Genomic DNA, 23291 nt, shown 5'->3' on the forward strand with positions numbered 1-23291 from the left:
TCGGGCTAGATTGCGTATCCATGAGATCATACGGTCATGGATTGATGATTGATGATAGCTTGAAACACGATCAAGGCTTTCCCTTCCTGTGTTCGCTGCGTGGCCTCGTTCTACCCAATATAACTACCCGCTTCTGGAATCCGAAATTCCGAGCCAATGTCGCAATGCCACCTGTGCGCAAACGTCACTGTATGCTAAGATCAAACGATGGAGTGCTAAACCTAGCACTTCGACGGATAAACGTACGACATAGGTGTTTGTGTTCCTCATACCTCTATCGCTCACCGCCAACAGTTGGTTGCAAACGCCCATGTCTAGACGCGTTACACAACGGAACTTTGAATGTGTATCTGCGCATCCCTCGTAATTTTTCCGATGTCTCTGTACACACAAGATGCCGGACTCAAAGCGCCGTACTTCATCGTCCCGCCATCCCGAACTTGCTTCCGTCCGGAACGATGGCATCTACATTGTTGGCGAGACGAAAATCATCATCAAGAACTCGGGCTCCATGGGCTGTGACATGTTCCCGACACCTAACTCAACCAAAGGCGGAAGGCTAGATACTGCGCTCCTTTTTCTCTGCCATCCGCGTTGGTGTTTTTCACAAATTCGGCATCATAGGCAAGAAGGTGCTGCACCGCACAGGCGCACAGGTGGATTTGAGTACATCAGTCCCGGTGGTGATTTGAACGGAAGATCAGAGAGTGGTTCTCGTCGTTTGAGAAGCTATGAGAACGATGGAATGGCCGGGCTCAGGAACGAGAGAGCCGAAGGAGCCAGTTACAGTAGGCATAGCCGCCATTCGTCTCGTCAGAATCGTGGCAGATCACGACCAAGTAGCCACCAAAGTCATCCCGATCCTGCGTTAGCTTCACCTTTGCACGCTCCGAAGGCTCTCGATTTACTGGATACCGTACAAGAGCCGCACTATATAAGAGATGATAGCAGAGAAGGTTCAAAACGGAGACCGTACACTCATTCAGATGAGTTCGATGTGCTCCCACCTCAAGCCATCAATCCATACGCTCCCATGCATGGAGAACCTGTGGTTTTAGATCAAACACGCAGCCAGTCATATGTAGAAGAAGACCCTGCGTTGTATTATTGGCTTCGAGATGATCTCTTGGGAGTAGGATCAAGCCGTTCAAGACCCCACTACCTATCATCACTCTCATCCTCTCACACCAGACCCGACCAAGATTCAATGAACCAAAAAGCGCCACCTAAGCCACCTCGTTCTTTCAAGCCCAAGTCTGCACCGGAGGCATTGGCTCCTCGAAATGAAGCCATTCGACGCGATCAGCCTCAACAGAAACCGGAAGTACCGCCAAGGCCAAGCAAGACTGAACGAAACGAACGTAAGGGAAAGCGCAATATAATAACGGCTCGGGATAAAGCCTTGATGAATGATCTTGATAAATCAGCACGGTTCCAGAAGCAGAAGGAGAAGCTAGTTTAAGGAGTATAAATTCATTTGTAAACCTACGAACCTGTGATAGCGGGGGTTGTTGGCATCTTATCTTATGTCACGGCGGCTCCTCGCATAGTCTACGCAAACGGCGAAGAAGAAACCTCTTGTCGTTGTAGAGCATTATTAGGAAAACAATCTTTGGACTTAGGCTCTTTTGTCTACTAGCAACGGATCTTGCTCTTTTAGGAACAGCTTCCTTTGTGTTGTAAAAATGCTTGGTATATTGCTAATAAGCTATTTCTACTGGCATCCTTACCTTCTAAACTCCTCTTCTTATTAAGATTTAGAACGCTTTGCTTAACGTGCACGACGCCTACGTAGGTACCGTAGCGCGCTAGAGTGAGTTGATAGAATGTATTATCATTATTATCAAGGTTGATATGCGTTACAAATCCTTGAAATGAGGTTTGACCCTTTGGGTATAGTTTGAGGATCAAAAGTCACTTCGTCATAGCTAATATCTATACCTTCATGACTCCAGACCCCCCTCGCGCACTGTCGTTGCCCTCGCGGATGGAATATTTGCGTGGGTTTCTTCAAAATGTTGGAGCAGGTCATGAAGAGAGCCGAGGATGAGTTCGCAGCAGGTAAAATTGCTCATGAAGGTAGCTTCATCTTTTGGATCGAACGAAGATTGAACCATCTCAAAGGTGATGGGATCTCGATGGTGTGGTTGAACTTCAAAGTCGGTAGCCGGGAGTCCCCAAGAGAAATCGTCAAGGCGTATTGGAGCCGGAGGGATATTGTTCGTCCCAGGCACCTCCGCAAGGCTGTGGAAATTTGATTGCGCTGATGCCTCTTCATGTCCTTCTTGCGTTCTCCTTATCACCAGATGGAACTCTTTCGCTTCATTTGCTATGAATTGTACAGATGACTGGCTGATGTCCATCATACCTGTATCGGTAGACGTATCGGCGGTGGGTGGTGGAGATCCTATCTCAAAACCTGGTGGCGTTCCGGGATCTGTGAACATCAGCTTGGTAATTAGGTATGGCAGTAAGTCCAAAATGTCATACCTTGTATGAACCTCTGGCGCATGCTTGAATTCGAACGCCGGCGATCAAGCTCTCTTCCTATACGTTTCCCATCGACAAGAACACCGTTGAAAGTAACGTGGGTCTGCCGACCACGTTCTTCTCTTCCCTGCACACGAGGTAGGATAGCGTTCCATTCCTTTTCGGTGATCTTCTTGCGCATGCCCCAGGAGGCAATCTTACTTTCGTACTGTGACTACCTAGGGGAAAGTGAGCTTAACGCAATATAAATAGTTCATGCAGGTGTGTAGACGTACGTAGGCGAAAATCCATAACGTCTAGTCATGAGGTCCATGACGCCGTCCTGACCACAGAGCTTTCTATCCTCCCCAATATAGAACTCTCCAATAACAAGCTTATGAGAGTCCCAGACTTCGTCGGGAATTCGCCCTGCGAGCACTCTCGCCATTCTGGTGGACGTTGGGCGTCACGATCGCGCAGATTGATCGCGAACTGGAGTCGAGTAGGTAATTAGATATACAGGACAGAGGAAGAGGAGGAGCGCAGTGGTGAAGAGACAGGCATATGCTCATATACTAGCTGCTGAGCAGGCGGCTGGACTGGAGATGCACCCGTGGACCAATGACGCGAAACCTGAGTATGTTGAGCTAGTCCCCATTGCGACTGGCAACTGCATGCAAGCCACAGCCCGACAAGCCAATCATGCAAAACCAGAGAGTAAACTTCTTACTGGGGCATCGAATCAATAGGAATAGGAAGTTTAGTTTCGAGGTTAAGGTCAAAGCGCTCTGCGTTATCAGAGATGTACTAGGACCAAAACATGACACGTGATGCTGTTCTCCCTCTCCAGCCAATGATGCGGAACCTGACTTGTATACAATTGATGCCATGATCTCGCATCCAGACCGACCGAGATGCCTCAAGACTTACAGAGGGTCCTAGCTCCTTGCTATATATCTTGTTACCTTCGTACCTTGTTATCTTCTAAGGTTCATACCTTACTACCTCCATACCTTGCTACCTTCATACCTCAATCAATCTCGAGTATTAGTCAACATGCCCTCCTGGTCCACCGAAGCCATCATTGCGTTCGTCACGCTACTCGTAACGTGCCCACCGACCGGTTTACTATTATGGCGTCTGGTAAAAAATAGAAGCGCAAGGGGATGCAGGAGTCTGGGTTCGTCAGTTCATCACACTTTTCATTTGCATTCACTGACGTTGCTAAGTAGATGTGGAGAGAACCAACGGAATTGCACTAGAGAGACGCAGGACGATGTAACGCAGAGACAGATCCTCCCACTCTACCTGGGCGTGCGACCAAACAATGTATCTTCATCATTACTCCTTCCACCTCCTGGAGTAAGACATTGGCTACATGTTGAAGCGGCTGGCATAGCTTTGGAATAACCTTGGAGTTTTTAGAACTTTGAGCGCAGTCTGTACACCCATTGTGTTCGGGTTAATGTTAGGAGCAATGACGCCATCTGACGCGAAAATTGAGACCTGAACGAGTTTTGGTATTACTACCGCCTGCCGAGCGTCAACAATATGATCTTGCTGATGTATGAACGTCACGGGCGATGGTTTTCCGCTAGACATGGACTTACTTTACTTCTTCTGCAAGATCTTGGCTTTGAGTTTCATTTGTGCTTCGCGGTGTCTTTCTTTACAATTTGAATTGTTTTTCTTCTGCTTTTCTTTCTCTTCGGCGCGTTGTTGCTGCTTCTCTATATGTTGTTAGCCTGCTCAACAGGGCGAGCAAGATGCACGACATCGCCTACCACGCCTCTTGGCCTCCAGCCTCTTTTCTCTCATCTCTTTCCATAAAGTGCTTTTCTTATTAGCATTGATATACGCAAACAATCGAGCGCGCTCGCAGTCGAAGAAAGGCGAGATCTTGGCACTCAAGTTGCGTAGGAAGTCAACACCTAGTGGCGCGTTGAACGAACGGAGGACGAAGGGCTGAAAGCTCAGCGCTGCCATGACTGCAACGATGGAGAGGATGTGCTCTCATACAGCGAGTATGAAGATACAACCACGCATCCTACCTGGCGTGCTCATATATAGTACTTCAGAAGCACCTTGAAGGAGCAGCCCGCGTTATGCAAGGGGTGTCCGCTTCCGGCGAGGCAGGAGCTGTCCTTGCACACATCGCGCTGACAGATGTACATTGTAGGCGTGATAGTGATACGAGTACAATGCAAGGCCAGGGCTATCTTCTTGATAGTCAGTCTTGGAATGCGACCTGTGTGCTACAGTACTTGGGTACGAAGTTGTTCTTTATCGCAGCCAGTATGCGCCTGGCCTGTGTTGGTGAAGCGGGGCGAGGAGGCACGTGCGCTAAGCGTACGTCATCGTCTACCGCGCCTTCACGTACTCGTCAGCCAACAGTCAGCCCTGAGCTTCAAAGATTCCCTGCTTGCCAAACAAGCGCGCTGCACTCCTTCTCGAACCCTCAAACCCTCTATCACACGAACATCGAGCAGCACACATATCGCAGTCATGGCCTCCAACCACAACGACAACCCGTGGGCGGACCAAGGAAACCAGCAAGGCCAGACCAACCAAAGCCACAATCCCTATCAAGCCTACCAACCAGCGCAAGACCCGCCTCCGAATCCGTATGCTCAACAGCCACCCCCAAATCCGCTAGGCCAACATCCTCCCCAAGAGCCGTATGCGCAATACCCCCCTCAACACCAGGATACCTCTCCATGGAGCCAAGAGCCAAGCCAAGCCCAATCGCACAACCCATTCATGCAGTCCCAACCCCATGGGTTCTCTGAGCAACCCTACCATGAGCAACAACAGCCTCAGCCTTCTTATCCAAATCAGTCTTCCTACCCTGGACAAGAGGAAGTCCCACCAGGTCTTCCACCTCGTCGCACAGCTACGGAGATGGCACTTCCCACCGGACAGGACCGCTCCCACCAAATTGAGGTCATGCAGAGTTACGAGGCAGCAGGAAGAAAAGACGATGATGACGATAACGTCGAAGTGCTCCAACGCGAATTCCCGAAAATCGATGGAAGTCTGATCGCGGCGATCTACGGAGATACCAAGAGCTTGAGTGCGACAAGAGAGATGTTAGGTGAGCTGGAGTGAGAGGACTACACGTTCCATGAAAATGTGGGAATTCCACAAGACGGTGGAATTGGAAAGGGTACGAGCATGAAGATTATCTTTTGCGGACATACTCATGAATCTCATTATGGAGGGTTGTGCCGCGGCATGAAGGTGATGTATAAGCACGGTACACATACCTGAGATGTACTTTTACTTATCAAACACTCTCACAAAGTCTTTCTTCACATTCTCATCTGCGTGTATCGAATCCACTCGACGTGTTGATATTCCAGCAAAGGCGATTTCATCATCTCCATCAACCAATTCTTGCAGGGAGCTCGAAATCTTTATCTATACTCCCAGATGCCCGGGCATCATGCACGGTTATTCACCCTTGTCTTCGCAGTACTCCGATCCGAGGCTCTGATCACGGACATAAGCCTCCCCTACGCGCATCGCGAAATCGTTCGCACGCTTTCGAGACCTCTGGCCTGACAGCTGATGGTATGGCAGTCCAGGCTTGTACGATGCGACATTCCATCAACAAAAACCAACAAGACAGTACGAGTCATCATTTGAGCTACCTGGAGTTCATCCTGACGGCCGACAGGAACCAGGGAAATCACCTGGTGCTTCAATCGCGGCAAACCTTCCGCACTCAGGACGCGGCATTTCCTAAAGCGGAACCCCGCATTCTCGCCCAGCCGGCCCAGCTACCATGACTTCAGCCCAGATGCAACGCCATGAATGTATCTGTTCGAAGCCTTGTTCTCGCGCAAGCTTTGACATTCCTCACCTCCGCATTTGCTTCCCCGCATATCCATAATTTCCCCGGACACGGTCCGCTAAGAAATCCCACATGGATACCTCGCGCTACATTAGAAGCATCGACGTTAAACTGGATGAGGAGATGCCGGTGCACATCTCAACGGGGTTGCGAGTATAAAGGATACATGATTGCGGCCCACATGTTTGGCTCACGATCATACTGTTTTGCAGTCCTTTCCTGCTTACCAGACTGTTAGGTTCAGGGTCTTCTTCAACATGTTTGAACTAAGAGGCAAGAGCCTCATCGCAGTCATTCTATTGACCTCTGGTCTTGACTTCCTTCTCTTCGGATGTAAGCCTGAAGCAACTCACTTTACATTGTGGTTCGATATCTAACGCCACTATAGATGATCAAGGACTTTTCGGCGGTATCTTGGGTGGCCAGCGCTTCAAGGATACCCTCGGCAACCCGAACCCAACGATGACAGGATTAGTTACCGCTATCTACGATATTGGATGTGCGCTCGGTGCCGTCGTCGCTTTCGTCTTCGGTGAACGCATCGGACGCAAGCGCTCTATCATCCTCGCCAACCTTATCGTCGTTATCGGTGCTGCTATACAAACTGCTAGCTTTGATTACTGGCAGATGTTTGTCTCGCGCATCATTGGTGGTATCGGCGTCGGGCTGTCAACGGTTGCAGTGCCAATCCTACAGTCAGAGACATTGCCTGCGCACAACCGTGGTTCACTGCTCGTCGTCCAATCCGCTCTGATCATCATCGGAGTCGCAGTCGCTTCTTGGCTATGCTTTGCGACACTGTACGCTGAAAGCTCACTACAATGGAGATTTCCCGTCGCCTGCCAGATCCTCTTCTCGCTCATGGTCTTGGCGCTCTGCCCATTCCTTTGCGAAACACCAAGATGGCTTGCATCTCGTGGAAGGATCGATGAGGCGAAACATACCATCAGCCGGCTTTTGGACAAGCCTCTGGACGACGAAGAAGTGCAAGGTCAACTCCAGGAGATTCTCGACGCTATCGCGGCAGAGAGCAGCGAAGAGGAACCCACCTGGGGTGAAGTCTTCAGCAACGCCACTAAGACCCGCAATCTACACCGTGTTGTTCTCGGAATGGGCCCGTACATGATGAATCAGTGGAGCGGTATCAACGCGCTGTGCTACTATCTCGCCTACATCTTCCAGCAGTACCTCGATTACTCTCCGAGCATGTCTCTGATCCTTGCCTCCGTGGCCTTCACTCAGTATGCCGTGTTCTCTTGGCCACCTTATTTCTACATCGACAAGATCGGGCGTCGATGGTCAGTCATGGGCTCGTCAGCCGGTTGCGCAGCATGTATGGCTATCATCGCCGGATGTCTCGCGAAGAACAGCTTTGCCAGCGCGGCAGCAGCTGTAGCCTTCATCTTCTTGTATCTCGACTGCTTCACTCTCGGTATATTGCCCGTATCATGGTCTTACTCAGCCGAAATCCAACCTCTCCGTGTCCGCAACAAGGCAACAGCGGTTGGCGTATTCTCGCATTGGATGTCAAACTTCGTGGTCGTCATGGTCACCCCGATCGGTCTTGACAACATCCGTGGCCATTACTTCTGGGTTTGGGCAGCTGTCTGCGCGTCCTTTGTACCTCTCACGTACTTCTTTGGCGTTGAGACTTCCGGACGTACACTAGAGCAAATTGACATTATGTTCTACGAGAACCCGAGGCTCTGCATGGGGCTCAACAAAGAAAACCGGACAGTTGTAAGGGCGAGCAAGTCAGATGAGGAGCAGAGATACAGGGAGTTTGCACATGCCAACGAGAAGAACCAGGCTGTGATGGCGGAGAGGATAAGCCAAGATGACTAGATGATATTCTCAGATGCTAGGAGGGGAATGAGAAAAGGCAATGCACTCTAGGAGCCGGACAACGTGTGACGACAAGTCTAGATTATCGGAAATCAATTAGCTACCGACCACGTTCAACTACATGACGCCTCGATCTACCTTCTCTACCTCCGTGATGTGAAACATAATTTGCAAGTGCCTTGATTCCACATTCGCGTGCCGAGAAACTTCAATCTTGTCGACAACCCGATGGCCCAAGCCATCCCTATGTTGTGCCAGTAGGTAGGCTGTACCAACGCCATTAGGCGTCCCAAGTATTGCCAAACCTTCGTCAGAGTCTGCAGCAAACGTATACTCGAGATCATGTCTCCCACGCCTATAGTCCCCCGGTGGAAGTTTAGCTACTACATGCTGTACCACCTTCTCAGTCACATCATTGACAACGCCTGTCCGGATCACGAGGCGCAATACAGGCGTCGGTGATTGATCACGAGTAGCATGCAGCCATTTGAGGTATGCCACGTCGCTCCAGTGGCATAGTTTGGGCAACAGCGATACCGGTGGGCGCACCGGCTGATCTACGAACTTCACCAAGCCCAATGCCACAGTGTAAGGCGAGTAGTTAGCCGTCGCTTCAATCTCACCATCATCCGGATATATGTTATTGAGGAACTAGGCGTCGGTGGCCAGGTAGGTCTCGCCGTTCCTGGTAGTTTCTAGCACATGTTGCGCCGAACACATAATCCCTATCCGGGTGTCGGTTTTAACATCCAGAACATAGCCCCACTCTTCAATGTCGGAGACGGATTGGAACTCGCTCCGGGGAATGCTGGGTTGGTCAGAATGAGCCTGTGTATGCAGCAGTCTACCTTTTTCCAAAGCCTTGGTGTACGCTGTTAGACATTCGTCATCAGGGTACTTGAATCGCTCGCCAGTAAATCCTGTAGACATTGTTAATTTCGTGCAACTGCAAAGGCCGAGAGGTGTATGATGGTGCTGAGGGTGCGATTAGAATGTCGAAAATTGTGATTGTATCTGTCTGCTGGTCACTGATAGTGAGAGTGCGATAGTAAGAGCGCGATGGAAGAGCGAACAACCTTCATGAGTACATCTTTCACCTCCGTGTCAATCGGCAGTGTAGGTATTCATCAGTGGGTGCACATCTTTGTCGGTATACAGTGATGTACCGCCGTCGCCGTGTATAGGACATTGTATCGACTCTTTTGAGTTGATGGATCAGCTGAGTTCAGTAGTAGACCGTTAACCGTGATAAGATGATTTTAACACAAAGTGTTATTCTATAATGTCGACCTTTTGCCGGCAGAGCATTCTCGTGTAACTATGGCTGGGCTTCGTACTCCAGTGCCTTGATAGCCCAAGCCGTAGGTATTCCTCTGTTCCCGATCATCTTCTTACTCCTACCGAAACGAGATATCCACGCCAGTTCCCAGCCTCCGTCACATTCCTGCAACTCTTTCAAAGATGCCAGGTCAGATTGGGTTTCCACATCGAGCTTCTGGCATGCTAAGACACGTGAGGCGAGGACGAAAGAATCCCCGGGGCGATTGACGCGTTGACGTAAGGCCTCAACCGTTGGCTTACGTAGCGACTGGACCTCAGGTGCAGTGGGATTATCTTCGATGAGACACGCCAGAAAGTACAGAAAGGTCTCGCTGGCAAGATAGTGTTCCGATCCATCGATGTGACCGCCTTTCAGAAGGACGCGACGAATGTGTTCGAGCTCGGGCTGTACTTCTGCGCCGCGTCCGTATCTATAGAGGGCACGGACGGCGTTGAGCATAATGAACGGGCATACACGGGGCCTCGTGCCACCAAGATAGATCATGATAAGACCGTCTTTATCGTGCCTGTTCTCGACGATACGGTCCAAGATCGGATTGGCAGATGCTGCAGGTGGAGAGAACGCAAGAAAGGCGAGAGCTGTATCGTCGACATCATCAGGGTCTAGGTTCAGGCGTATGAAGTCAGCACATATACCACAACTGTTCATCGATTCTACTTACACGTTTTCGTTGTGCCGACTGGTGGGCCATTGAAGAAGTTCCATGCTTTGGCTTGGCTACGGGCCTGTCGGATGTCCGATTGGACATCAGCGTTGGAAGCGCCGGGTGGTGAGAGACTGATGACGCTATCATCATTCAACTCAATTTGTATGAGGAATTGGGCGAAGTGATCAAAAATCACGGGGGCGACATCCTGAATGCACGATGTATGCTTGTGCGCATTCACGGTCATGAAGCGGCGTGCCCTGGCAACAGGATCCATCAAAAGGTTACGCAACTGACGAATAAGAGCGGTCGAGGAGTCGAAGACGATGCCATGAATTCCGAAGGAGCGGGCGGCATTGACGTTGGCGACTTTGTCGTCCACAAAGATCGCGGAAGAAGGGTCGCTCAAGTTGAGGCTATCCAGAACATGCTGGTGAAATTGTAGATCAGGTTTCGTCATGCCAACCTCAAAGGACAAAAACTCGCCGTCGAACAGATCCCAGTCGGATAGTACGGTCTTGACAAAGGCGAAATGTTCCTTGGCAATGTTGCTCATGGCATAAACCTTGAGATGGTCACCTAGCTCAGCTTTGAGCTCTTTGAGTTGGAATGTGAGCTCTTGGTCGACGCGCAATGTCTTGCGGCATTCCATGAGCCCGGTATCGATGGCGTCAGGATCGAGAGAGAGCTCCTTGCTGATAGCTCGGATGGCTTCTGTCTCGCTAATACAGCCGCGTTCCAGTTCGCTCCAGGTTGGCGATCGGGTGATGGCGTGGAGACTTTGAGGAGAGATGGCAGTGAGATTTTCGATAGACCAGTGACACAGCACATCGCCGATATCAAGAATGAGCGCACGCTGTTGTTGTGAACTTGTGACGGCCATAGTGATGCGACCACCTTGTTGGCTAAACTCTGGTTGAGTCTTTCCACAAGTAATCAGAAGTTGGGATTGAAGGCAATGACTTCTTGCGGGATGCAGTGGAAAATGATCTTATGTACTCTGGATCAGACGGTCGATACTGAAGAATGCTTTAGCTAGAATAGACGCAGAGGTTGAGTCTTATATACGGCGGTGTAGGAAATGCTGGAACATGTCTACTTCCTGCAGCTGCACCGCGACCATCATCACCTCAAGCGATCATGGCTGTTAGCCAAGTGGATGCCGTGTCTGTAGACTATGTCTTACTTTTTCCGATGCTTCTTTGAATCAGAAGCCCCCTGCAAGCCACAAGATGGGCCTCAACATCATCATCGTCATCGGCAAAGGATTTGTACGCTGTCAGCTAAAGACATGCTTAGAGACAAAGCACATACTCAGATAAGCGACGCAATTGAAGTCTGTAGGCGGTTTTACAGGTTTAGCCTCAACAATTTCCATTGACAGATCTCTTTGAAAGTGTATCTTGTCTTGCAAGTGGCGACTGGAAGATCTGCGTTGCGCGTTCAGTGCATCTGAGCCGACACCCTTGCGGCGAGAGCCAATCCTTCTATAGTAGCAAGACTGTGACCCATCTCACCATCCACGTTGCTTCGAATCACAGTATACTGCCACAGCGGTCGTGTAGAGGAAATGAGTTCCACGCATAGTCGCGCAGTAGTTTATCTCTAGTCTAATGCGAACGCGAGACAAATTTTGGCGATGATCACACGGCGTCTGGTACCCCGGGATTCGTGCGACAGGCATCAAACGAATGAGTGTACATATACGTAGTCTGTTGGGGATGGCGACGCGATAATCTGGTACCTAGCGATGCTCTGACACCGCCACTCTCCGTTCGTCCAGCATGCGTGCAATAGCCGCTACTATGTCAGCCCAATGTGGACAACCTGGTACAAAGGTCAGAGAAGAGACATTGTAATGCAAGACGTTGTACGTCGTTGAAGTTGTCGTGAGCTCTGATATGTCCAGGCTTCAGCACGATGGTGAAAGCTAGAATTGAGCTGACCTAAAACCCTTTGCCAGCTACCCACAGCATGTTTTTGGTGGAAGAGCAAGCCCTATCGGGCTCTGGAACCTTGGAGATGATGTTTGCATACACTCCACTCCGGCATATGCACAAGGAGGAAGGTGGTGTTGAAGCATGCAGGTGCCGTCATCTCCTTTGTTTTCACGTTTGAGCTGGGGCCACGTGCAATTTTCCATTTCCAGGATAGCGTAGAGGCACCAAGCCCCATGCCGCAAATGTGCCGCACACCATCACCCACAGGAATACCCTCGTCGGAGCCTCACCGAGCTTCACCGACTACGGCAAGTATTGTGATCGCAGTCAGCAGTCAGTCTACTCAGCAGAAACAAACAGGGCCTTGATCTGTTGGCTGCCATCATACCTAAAGTCAACGCGGATGAACGCCGTCACGTCATCGGAGGCGGGCACAATCACGCCCAACGTACGTTGCATCGACGGAGAAGCTGATGTATGCGCACCCATCTGCATACACCACACTAGTCAATTGCGCAAACCTTCGATTCTCTGAGTGTTACCCAGCCCGTTGAAACCCCGAGACCATGCCTGCAGGGACTGAATACCCTGCGCTTGTCGCCACCGGTAGTACCGTCTTCTACACACATTCGACGAATCTATCGTCCGAAGGTGAAAGCGACTTACGTATCACATCGCTTACGTTTCCCCAACTGCATCTCCGCCTTCCTAACACGAACGACGCTTCTGCACTCCTACGACTCTTCACCGACGATCGCAATGTCCAGCACGACAAGTCATGTGCCGGTCTTGACAGTAGTGACGCCATTGAGCATTTGATCAAGCAATGGCAGGTCGTCGATTTACCACTGCAGCGTGCCAACATCGTTATCGAGATAGATGGGAAGACTGTCGGCACCGGCGGCTTGGGCTGGATTGGCAGAAGAAAGACTGATGGCAAGCTGATTGGTGACGCAGGCTTGATGTTGGACACATGTTATCGTGGCTCAGGCTACGGCTATGAGTCGTTGTGTATGGCCATTGATCATGGCTTTGCTGTCCTGGGCATGGATGAGATACACATAGCTTGTGTAGATGCTAATACTGCGTTCAAGGGATTGATGAACAAGAAGCTCGGATTTCCGGCTGACGCAATAGAAGATAAGTTGTTTGGGAATGAGTGGATCTGGCGCATCACGAAGGACGCATGGGAAGATAGTACGCACTCTGCACAAGGACGGGTTCGATGTCAAGGATAAGAGAAGGTATGAGGGGTCACCGGCGAAGATTCACAGCCATAGTGAGTGTCGCACATATTTAGCGATAACCTTCTGGCGCATGTAAGAATCCTGCTCGATGCCGCAAAGATGGCTGGGGTCCAGTTACCGGCAGTGGGCTGGATATACATTTCGGACCCTCGTCTTTGCTAACGAGGTAGTAAATGACAAGCTCAACTTCATCATCAACCGCGTGCGAGGCAGATGGAATAGCCTCCTGTTGAGTCTATTAACAAAAACATTATGATGCAGCCTTTGCGCAAACCGCAATTTGTTGATGCACGTGCGGCAGAACGCACCAAAGCCGCATTGTTGAGTTTCAAGGCACATATTTCCTTCTTCAATTAACGCGACCAAGGGTAAAGAATACAGGAATTGTTCCGCTGCGCATTTGGGAAGGTTGTGCTGAAAGGAGGCGTGAAACACTTCAAATACACGTAAAGTCTCACATTCCTGCATCCCGAGCTCGTCTTCCATCGGAGAGCTTTCCGTACACCTTCCCCATCACAACACCATGATTTCAGCTACATCAATAACAAATAAAATCCATGGTGTTGCGAGCAGCGCAGATCTTATCCTTCATAATAATGCCGGCATTATTCTCATGCTCTTGGCGCAAGTATGCTCCACTATCCTGGCGACATTGGGACGCATCCTGGGAACGCAGCGTAGCGGCGACGGCTCAGGCACCACAACAGTCGGTACTTCCGAGGTATGGGAATATGCTCCCCGTCCACCTACGCAAATACTAATGTTCTCCAGATACTCATTGTTATGATGTCGATCATCACCATTCTGTCGTGGACGTACATATTACTGTCCCCGGCAGCCATTCCCGGTGGTGCATTTGGTCCTCCTAAGCTGCGCCCTCTACTCGTCGTAAGAGGCGTTGCGGGTTTCTTCGGTATCTGGGGCTTCTACATCTCTCTGCGCTATCTCGCATTAGCTGAGGCGACTCTGATCAACTTCCTCGCGCCAATTCTCGCAGCTCTTCTCCTCGGCTTATTACCAGGTCAGCAGCGCTGCTCTGTCGCTCAAATTCTCGCAGCTCTAATTGCGGTCATTGGCGTACTCTGCGTATTGCAGCCATGGAGCGCTCATATAACGAATACGCCTAGAGAACATGCGCTGGCCATTGGTGCGGCACTTATCGGTGTCTTCGGCGGCGCAGTCTCTTTCTTAACGATGTCGTGTCTAGGAGAGCACGTACACCCGATGACAACGGTTGCATACTTTGCGCCCATTTGTACGCTACTCAGCTGGGCATCACTCATCATACAGCAACAAGGCTTGAATTTCCCATCTACCGCCGTAGGATGGCTGTTCGTGTGCGTGTTGGGCATATTGGGGTTCGCTATGCATTGGCTCCTGGCAGCGAGCTTGATGACCGGCGATTCGAAGAGAGCGCTTCACATAGTAAATCTGCAGGTGGTGTTCGCTATGTTAGCGGATAAGATTGTATGGAGACTGGAGCCGGGATGGTGGAAGTTCGCTGGTGCGGCATTGATCGTGGGGAGCGTTATATTCGTTGCGGCTGTGAAGGAACCTCAAGGATACACACTGGTTGGAGAAGTCGATGAAGAAGAGAAGATTGAGACTGAAGATGCCAATCACTGAGGCGAGGATAGCCAAAGCCGCGGATCTCTTCATTGCTGGAAATGAAATGCGCTGATGGCGGGGCTAATCTACAGAGGGCCAAGCCATCAACATTTCAACCCCAACTGGCCCGGCACAGAACTATACACCTGTCGTCCCTCAAACCAAGTCTTCAAGACTGTAGCTCCAGCAAACTCTCCCTGACTCAAGTCCTGGTCAACAGCAATGAAGTTTGCCATCTTCCCAACTTCAATGCTGCCCTGCGTGCGACTTCTTCCCACCGCTTCTGCACCTCCCAACGTGATCATACGGCAGAGCGTTGCAGCGGCTACCAGCCTTTTGTTCAATCCCTTATGGGCTGGTGTTTCAGGCACTTCAAGTCTCTCCACCAGGTGTGCAAGTGGATCGAACAAACTCGGGTTGGGAGTCAAGATCCAATCCGAGCCAATCGTCATACGAGCGCCTGTAGCCAGAATATCGTTGAAGGGCCACTTGAGCAGATGGGGCGCTGCTTGCACAATGGGATGGTGCCAAATTGCCGGGGACATTTCGGCGGTAAGGCCCAGGCGTGCGATCCGTGGGATGTCATCTACAGCATAAGTTAGTTTGCTAGCATGAAGATCTCGCGAAGGATGCCCAGGGATGGCTTCACATACCTGGATGGACTGCATTACAATGCGCAACCTCGTGCTTGGGACCGTTGGGGTTGTTCTTTCGCACAGCCTCGTAGGCGTCCAGCGCAAGCCGCAAGCTTCCCTCGCCTGCGGCGTGGATCTTGCATGTCATGTTCCGAGCATCGTATTTGAGAACTTGTTCGAGTAGCTTGTCGTAGCTCAACAGCAAATGCTTAGCATCGGGCGCTCCATGGTCGTTCAAATCGCATTGGGTGGACTGTGGAGGAAGCGGAGCGCCGTCGAGGAAGAACTTGACAAAGCTCGTGTGAACATGTTTGCTCTCAAAAGCTTCTGCAACATTGAGCAGAGCTGCTAGTGATTCCTCACGCTCGTGAGCTTTCTCCGGTGCGGCAACAATGTGTGTGTGTATGTTTAAGGGCAGGCGATTCTCCGCTTCCAGCTCACGCACGGCGTGTAGGTAGACGGTGTTGGCCGATGCCTCTTGCACGGATGTAATGCCATACCTATGACATTCAGACATGGCAAACTCAATAACAGTCTTGGCATAACTGAGTGGAGTGCGCGGTAGACCACGCCAGATTGGCGTTGTTGCAGCCTCGACAATCTCTCCGGTGAGTGTGCCATCAGGTCGACGAAAGAAGAAACCCCCAGGCGGGTCCTTGACGTCGTCGTCGATTCCCATCTCACGCAACCCAGCAGAATTCATGAGGATTCGATGGCAGGATATCTCGCGCACGATTACGGGGTCGTTGGGGTACAGCTCGTCGAGGTATTTTCTGTCGGGAATGCCATCGGCAAAGTTGCTTGCCTGGTAAAAGTTGCCGATGATCCAGTTGCCCATGACATTTGAAAAAGCGCAGGCACAGGAAGCTGACTTTATGTTGCTGGCGAGGGTCTTGTCGGTGCTATCCCAGCCGACGTGCGCTTCCCCAGTGCGCTGGCATCCAGCCGCTAAGAGGTGAGTATGCGCGTCGTGGATACCGGGCATGACGAATTTCTCTTGTAGCTGGTACTGAACGAGTCCTCTTTTTTTAGCAATGATTTTGATCTCCTCGTTCGAGCCGACAGCTTCAAACTTGCCGTCGGGATTGACGATGAAGGCTTCAACCCATGGTTGCGCATCGTCCATGGTGTATACTCGTCCATTGACGAAGGCGGTAGCATTTTCTGGCCCTTTGGACGAGTAGTATAGAGAGGCTTCCATATTGCGAGGCAGCTAATAGATTGTGAGAAAAGGATTGTCCCAACAAGCTCGAAAAGAGTAAGCGATTCGGTGTTGACACTGATGATTGTGAATGGAACTTCATATGCCAGAAGCTCTGGATTTCCTTATAACCATCCTGTTCATATCCTGCTACTGATCTTATTAACCAACCATATCGACGAAGACGAAAAGACATCCTCGGCTGCACCGATACGGCATTATACTATACTCGCATTCGGCTCGTGGTCTAGTGAATACTCGGAAGAAGCCAACACTTTAAGTTCGACTAATGTGGCACTTGTGCACTAGGTGCCGGGATATGCGAATTCTGGGAACTCGGAAAGTACAATTGGCGAAGATGTAGACGATGAGGAAAAGATCGAAACTGAACTCACTTCGCGAAGAGGGCTATGCATGCTAACTACTTGGGGCTTAGTAAGTGTCGTCATCAGCTGACCGTGCACGCTCCAGCTCAGATCTCTGCTTCCTCCAACCGCGAGACCAGGCAAGTCGCCGAAATTCCCAAAGGTTGGCAAGCGATGGTCAGGTGCGCATGAAAATGTTAATGAACAGGATTCTTGATCATGCGAAACACGCCATCGCAATGTGCATACTGCGGGTACCCAAAGCTGTGGAATGAAGGGGCCTCGATCAGAAGCGCCTACCAGCCCCCCAATTTCCCTGACGCGACCCCGAAGTTAACCCGCTTGCGACCAGGACCTCATTCAACCGCGCTCAGTACCTACAAGCGTACATACGGTGGAAAGACCTTCCATGGCAGTTCAATACGCCTTGGTCGTACGACCCGTCCTTCTCGCAGGGCATATCCATCCAATCACCACAAACTACATGCCCAATGTCTCCGTTGCCTTGCGTTCTCCACACGCAATCATCATGGTCCATCCACTTCAAGAGTTTGAGATCCATCTAGGGATATGCTGTCAGCCACCGCGTATTTCCATCAACTGCCGAAAGCTTGCGCAAGAGATATCATGACTTACGGCAGGAGCTTGCGGAGGGTTGTCAATCGCGTCTCGTCCGTAATGGTACACGCCTTGAAAATCCGCGACCTTGAAGGGGTCTGGGTAGCCGCAAGGATCCACGGATACTAGGGCTGGGCCTTGGTACATTTGCCAATAGTACTCTGTACCGGATGATCGGAGGAGAAGGATCTGGACCGAGGAGTCATAGTAGTCCTAACTCGCATTTAGCGGTGAAGTCTATCGTGGTATTTACAAAACCGACCAAGGGGCGCCAATCAGTACCATTATCTGACCTCCGTACGGGGGTGTACTCGACGGGTGTAGCGAAAGTCGTGCAGAGGGGAATAGCGGCTAGGCCGACAAGTAATGAGGTGAGCGTCCGCATGTTTAACGGCATAGCAGTCGGTGTGCTACTTGACTTTCGCTTTTGAGAGCCGTTTGGGAGAGGAGGGTATGTTTAAGCAGCGGGGTGGGCTTACATACTACAAGCGAAGATGAACCGAGTAACTGACACGTAAGCAGTGACACCCTCAAAAACTGAACAACGCACGCCGAAAGCATACAGCCAAACGAACCAGAAAGCAGCTTCTTTCAGTCACTAGCGCACTTCGAAGCAAACAGAATAAGGGCATGCGTGTTTGGAAGCAATACTTACTCTCATTCTCGGGTATAGCTAGGTCGAATACGACGTATCTAACTACTCAGAGCAAGTCCGATACTTCACCTGTCGCATAAACAGAATCCTCCATCTCAGGACCTTCAATACGCTTCTCAAGCGACAAAAGACTCCTTTGCCGACTTGTGCAGCGCGGTCAAAGAACCTCAGCCTAGAAGTTGCAGGCGTATCCCCGATGGACCGACCAGCCGTGGCAGTTGATTGCTCCATCGTCCCAACTCGCATCTCGCTCGCAGTCGTAGATCAGCCAGTCGCCACATATGAGTTGACCAACATCACCGTGGCCCTTCGTCTCCCAGTTGCAGTCGTCGTTGCCGTTCCACTCAGGGAGACCTATCTTTAACTACTCTACCGTCAGCTTCATGTGCGCTTCCAATGTACAAACAACAAATTTACTCACCGCGGGTGGGTCTGGAGGGTTGTCGATGTCATCGCGCTCATAGTGCATCAATTCCGACGACCCTCTCACCCCAGACCTGAAGCCGTTATCTCTTGGTTTGCAAGGGTTCACCTTGATACCGTAGGGGCCGAGGTACAGATCCCAGTAGTAATCCGCGTACGAATAACGTGCAAGGGTGATCTGGACTGAATTGGTGAACACAGCGGCTGGCTGATATGAGGTCAGTGAGGTGTCGCGTTACGGGATAATTTATACATACCAGGCCATGCGCGGTGCGGTTGTACTGCTGCTCAGGGCTCAAGAACTGGGCAGATGTTGCAGTGGTCACGCCAAACAGGAGGCTGACGGACAGACCTATGAGGAGGGTGAGCCACGCGAGCATGACGAGGGAGGTGTTGGTGTAAGTCTTCAGGCGTTCAGAGTCAGAGTTTAATGGATATTGGAAGTAGAAGCAGGGTCTATGGTGAGTCAGTGAGTCAAATATATATCACATCCACTTTAGGAACAAGCGAGCACCTAGTCGGCTTGGTGGACAAAGGGCGGGTAAAAGACGGGCGATACGGGTGGTACGGCTGACGGAATGATACCACAGACCTACGCGCTTTGACTTACATGGTGGTAATAGTGAGAGTAAGAGAGAGATTGAGAGAGTACGGCATGTGTTCATTGATTCTACGTAGAACGGCTCATTTTCCTCATGGGTATGGTACGAAGGAGACATGCAGTCACATCTCAAGCTGCGCCTTGCCCACCCTCACGATCGCTCTTCATCAAATTCTTTATCCAACCTCTAGAACTCGCAGTACCAGGCCACAGCGTAGCGTGGACGCGGGTTACCGCAGGAAACTTGTTGTCCATATCGAGGGTCCTTGGCGCAGTCGATTATGTAGTAGTCGCCGCAACGGAACTGGCCCGCGTCTTTGCCAGTGGCGTGGTAGGCACAGTCACCGCGGTTGCCGTACTCGATCGGGACCTCGAACTAGAGTGAGTTAGTGTATGTACGGTGAGCGTCTAAAGATAGCAGCCAACTCACCTCGGGGACGAAGGGCAAGTAGTTCTGAGGGTAAGGAGGGCTGTCCATGTCTGGCTTGTTGGTGTGCCATCCAGGCTCGCCATGATAGACCTTCTCGAAGCGAGTGTCTCCACAAGGGTTCACGGCCACGCCGCTAGGTCCTTGGAAGATGTCCCACACGTAGTACTTGGTGTCTACCTCCTCGACTTGGATCTGGAGGGAGTACGGATACGGACCCTGGCCCTTGAACGCAGTCAGTACGATGCTTGACTTCAACACCATCGCGCACTCACGGCAGTGGGGTGGTCTGCAAACTGCTCAGCGGGTGCGGCAAGAACGAAGCCGAGGCCGAGGAAGAGCCACACGAGGTAGGTGATTAAGGACGACATAGTTGCTATTGATTCGTAGGCAGACTGTGCCGAGTTGATGTAGTGTGTATGAACGGAGACGCGTTATTCTGAATTGGCGTTGGAGCTAGGTATCTCGACAAGCTCGTGGTGAGAAGTGAGTGCATTAAGTAGGCAGCCGCGCAAGAGTAGCACGTGTGTCGAGCCGATTGCAGTTAGTCTCAGAGGAAGCAAACGGAAGTCGCTAAGATATGGTCAGAGGGCAAATAACGCGTCCGAAGTCGGTCACGAGCCTGTCTCCACGCTTACACTTCTTGAGGAAGAGGACATTTCTTGAGGACAAATACATTACTTGAGGACGAATATATTGCTCGAGGACGAATATATTGCTTGAGGACGGGTGCATTCCTTACCCTACATGCATACATTGGGTGAGATGGCCACTTAAATAAGCCTACTTGAACCATACGGTTAACCCTTGCATACGCTTGCCATCAGCCCGGGTTCATCTAGCCTGCCTCCTCAGAACTCGCAGTTATATCCGCGGTGATATTCCCGACCATCCGGGCATCTGAAGGTTGCCTCGTTGTAGCGCGGATCTTTCGCACAATCGATGATGTAGTAATCTCCGCATCGAAACTGACCAGCGTCGACGCCGCTACCAATGTAATGGCAGTCTTCGGAATACTCGATGTCAGCGTATACCTATAAGAGAGTGCGAGTTAGCATGCGATACTCAGCAAAGAGTTTAAGAATATTCTACTTACACTGAGAGGGGGAAACGGCGGATGGGCGATATCGTCCTCCTCGCCAGCGAGTTCCCTTCCGAAGTAGACCCGCTCGAAGTTCGGATCATCTTTAGGGTCCAGGCAAGGATCCACTGCGATTCCTTGGGGTCCCTGGAAGATGAACCAGTTGTATCGGCGAACAGGGAACTTACTTAGGATGAGCTGGAGGGAGTACGGATATGGAGATGCCTAGTTAGCTTCATTAGCAAGAGTGCTACAAGATTGCGTCAAAAAGGCTGATAAACATACATTCGCAGTGTCGCGCCTTGCCATGGATGTGACATTACCGGCAAGCGTGTCGACAGGCACTGCTGGGACAAGGCTTAGGCAGGCAAGTAGCCAGACAAGCGAAGTGAGTAGATTGAGCATGGCGAATCGAAAGTTGGTCTTGGTCTTGTGTTCCGCTGAGGAGAGAAAAAGAACTGGGTGAGAAGATTCGACGTAGGTTTAATGCTTGTCGATGGCTTGTAGTACTGAGTCTTCAAAGTGGGGTAGAGAAGCGGTGAGCTGTGAAGAGCAGCGGTCGAGCGTTTGCGGGAGACAAAGGAATGTTGCAAACAAACACAGGGTCTTTCACTAGTAATGGTAAACGTAGTATGGAAGTATTAAGACATTGCACTGTAGTAAACGGAGGAGAGACTGAGCGGCATATGCATGCATTCCTTCGCACAATGTAGAGTATCTCCGCTCTGCGCTGTGCGCATGTTCCAGCCTCAGCCATCCTCGAGCACAACGTCTTGTTGATAGACGCGCCTAAGTATCCACGAAGAAACCGCGATGATCCCATGCCTTCTCTCTCCAGTCACATTCCTGGGCTGGTTCTAAATACCGTTCATCTTGGTCGAAATGCAGAATGTCACGACCCGGGCCGCAGTCAAGCCAGCCTGGATCGCCGCCTGTTGAGGTATATTGACAGCCGACATATTTGCCTGGGAGATCCAAAGGGAAAGTCATCTATCCCGCGTAAAGTCAGTACCTGCTCATAACGAATCGATAAAAGACACAGATCATGCCAGTGTTCTGCAGACTCACCTCCGGCGGAAACGGGGGCTTCTTGATTGGGTCGCCTTTGTAGTAATATGGACCCATAGATTCGACAGGGTGGAAGTCTTTCATGCCATATCCCAGGCTGCAGAGTGGCGCGGCCATACCAGAAGGGCCCTCATAGAAGTGGTAATAGTATTCTGTTCTTGCTGAGAGCCGAGATTGCTTCCTGAGGATAATTTGGATGGAGTTCAGTTTTCTGGGGTCGCGGATATGCTTGTACTAAGGTCAGTCTTGCTTTGTTGAGGAGCACTGAAATGAAGTACTGACCATCGCTCCATCAGATGTTGCCATTGATGTACTGTTCGAGAGTGCGTGCGGGCTAGGTACCTCGAGAGGTACCGCGATACCTGGCGCGACCAGATACGCGACAAGCCAAACGAGTAAAGGGAGCCACGAAAACATGACGAGTGTAAGTTGGGGGGTTAAATGGCAGTAGCTTGGCTAGGTTTTGTAAAGCAGAAAGAAAGCGCGGGTGAAGGTGAGAGCCGAGTAGATAAGCGCCTAAGCTTAGATTGGCGAAGGACTAAAAATCGTGGATCATGGAAGTGCAAGTGGGGAAGCAGCAACCGGGGGCCTGCCAACAGTGAGTGCGAACGTCAAGGGTGAAAGAGTGCTGTGATCATGTGATCGGGCAGCACGTGGCGCGATTATTGCGTCATGTTCTGATACTGCGTAGAGCACCTACCTGGGTAAGTCAGGTAACGTACCTAGGTATCACAGTAACACCAAGACTGAATGAATAGCGGGCTCTTCCATGTCTCACAGTCTCCATGTTCCTATACAGTATCAACTATGGCTAAGAAGAAATGCGGCTGGTAGTACAACGGGCAGTCATGCTAGCAGGTATGAACGAAAAGGGTGTAATTGGAAGGACCTGGATCCGGCAAGTGCTACCCCCAGCGCCTCTAGCCACTCTCTTCAGACAGCCCAATGCTAGGATGATTCCTTCGGCACCTCTTCATCAAAGTCGCAAAAGAACACGCGACGGTACCGACGGCCGTTATCACAGCGTATCTCCGGATCTTTGATCTGCGGATCGAATCCACAGTGGTCAAAGTGCTTGTCGTCACACTCGATCCAAGTCTTTTGCGCGCCGTCGCTCGAGTAGTAGCAGTTATCTTGACCGTTGATAGTGATCGGAAGGCTTTCATCGGGCTTTAGAGGGATACATGTGTCAGCCACATGCTTCACCTAGTATCATATAGCGTTGCAAGACTCACCTCCGGCATCCTTTCAAGGTATATGTCGG

General features: G+C 50.8%; 9 protein-coding genes across 9 annotated transcripts; 4 read left to right on the forward strand and 5 right to left on the reverse strand.

Moving 5' to 3' along the window:
- Positions 1 to 4974: 4974 nt before the first annotated feature.
- On the forward strand, positions 4975 to 5577 carry J4E88_005098 (uncharacterized protein; the record flags this gene model as incomplete). The annotated part of the gene is made up of 1 exon (XM_049398738.1): positions 4975 to 5577. One exon carries the CDS (start codon positions 4975 to 4977, stop codon positions 5575 to 5577), a length of 603 nt encoding a protein of 200 aa, XP_049255418.1.
- An 871-nt stretch (positions 5578 to 6448) lies between these two features.
- On the forward strand, positions 6449 to 8170 carry J4E88_005099 (uncharacterized protein; the record flags this gene model as incomplete). Its single annotated transcript, XM_049398739.1, has 3 exons — positions 6449 to 6454; positions 6538 to 6658; positions 6714 to 8170. 3 exons carry the CDS (start codon positions 6449 to 6451, stop codon positions 8168 to 8170), a joined length of 1584 nt encoding a protein of 527 aa, XP_049255419.1.
- A 1318-nt stretch (positions 8171 to 9488) lies between these two features.
- J4E88_005100 (uncharacterized protein) lies at positions 9489 to 11041 on the reverse strand (the record flags this gene model as incomplete). The annotated part of the gene is made up of 2 exons (XM_049398740.1): positions 9489 to 10114; positions 10174 to 11041. The coding sequence occupies 2 exons, from the start codon at positions 11039 to 11041 to the stop codon at positions 9489 to 9491; spliced, it is 1494 nt and encodes a 497-aa protein (XP_049255420.1).
- Positions 11042 to 12664: 1623 nt separating this feature from the next.
- J4E88_005101 (uncharacterized protein) lies at positions 12665 to 13336 on the forward strand (the record flags this gene model as incomplete). The annotated part of the gene is made up of 1 exon (XM_049398741.1): positions 12665 to 13336. One exon carries the CDS (start codon positions 12665 to 12667, stop codon positions 13334 to 13336), a length of 672 nt encoding a protein of 223 aa, XP_049255421.1.
- A 795-nt stretch (positions 13337 to 14131) lies between these two features.
- Positions 14132 to 14971, forward strand: J4E88_005102 (uncharacterized protein; the record flags this gene model as incomplete). The annotated part of the gene is made up of 1 exon (XM_049398742.1): positions 14132 to 14971. The coding sequence occupies one exon, from the start codon at positions 14132 to 14134 to the stop codon at positions 14969 to 14971; it is 840 nt and encodes a 279-aa protein (XP_049255422.1).
- Positions 14972 to 15598: 627 nt separating this feature from the next.
- Positions 15599 to 16789, reverse strand: J4E88_005103 (uncharacterized protein; the record flags this gene model as incomplete). Its single annotated transcript, XM_049398743.1, has 1 exon — positions 15599 to 16789. The coding sequence occupies one exon, from the start codon at positions 16787 to 16789 to the stop codon at positions 15599 to 15601; it is 1191 nt and encodes a 396-aa protein (XP_049255423.1).
- A 1810-nt stretch (positions 16790 to 18599) lies between these two features.
- Positions 18600 to 19507, reverse strand: J4E88_005104 (uncharacterized protein; the record flags this gene model as incomplete). The annotated part of the gene is made up of 4 exons (XM_049398744.1): positions 18600 to 18791; positions 18960 to 19058; positions 19108 to 19306; positions 19503 to 19507. 4 exons carry the CDS (start codon positions 19505 to 19507, stop codon positions 18600 to 18602), a joined length of 495 nt encoding a protein of 164 aa, XP_049255424.1.
- A 131-nt stretch (positions 19508 to 19638) lies between these two features.
- Positions 19639 to 20249, reverse strand: J4E88_005105 (uncharacterized protein; the record flags this gene model as incomplete). Its single annotated transcript, XM_049398745.1, has 3 exons — positions 19639 to 19827; positions 19882 to 20103; positions 20154 to 20249. 3 exons carry the CDS (start codon positions 20247 to 20249, stop codon positions 19639 to 19641), a joined length of 507 nt encoding a protein of 168 aa, XP_049255425.1.
- A 480-nt stretch (positions 20250 to 20729) lies between these two features.
- On the reverse strand, positions 20730 to 21364 carry J4E88_005106 (uncharacterized protein; the record flags this gene model as incomplete). Its single annotated transcript, XM_049398746.1, has 3 exons — positions 20730 to 20912; positions 20975 to 21184; positions 21245 to 21364. The coding sequence occupies 3 exons, from the start codon at positions 21362 to 21364 to the stop codon at positions 20730 to 20732; spliced, it is 513 nt and encodes a 170-aa protein (XP_049255426.1).
- Between the last annotated feature and the right edge of the window lie 1927 nt (positions 21365 to 23291).

Source organism: Alternaria novae-zelandiae (assembly GCF_023758075.1).
Source record: "Alternaria novae-zelandiae strain BMP 2774 chromosome Unknown scaffold_9, whole genome shotgun sequence".
In the NCBI taxonomy this organism is placed as follows: Eukaryota; Fungi; Ascomycota; class Dothideomycetes; order Pleosporales; family Pleosporaceae; genus Alternaria; species Alternaria novae-zelandiae.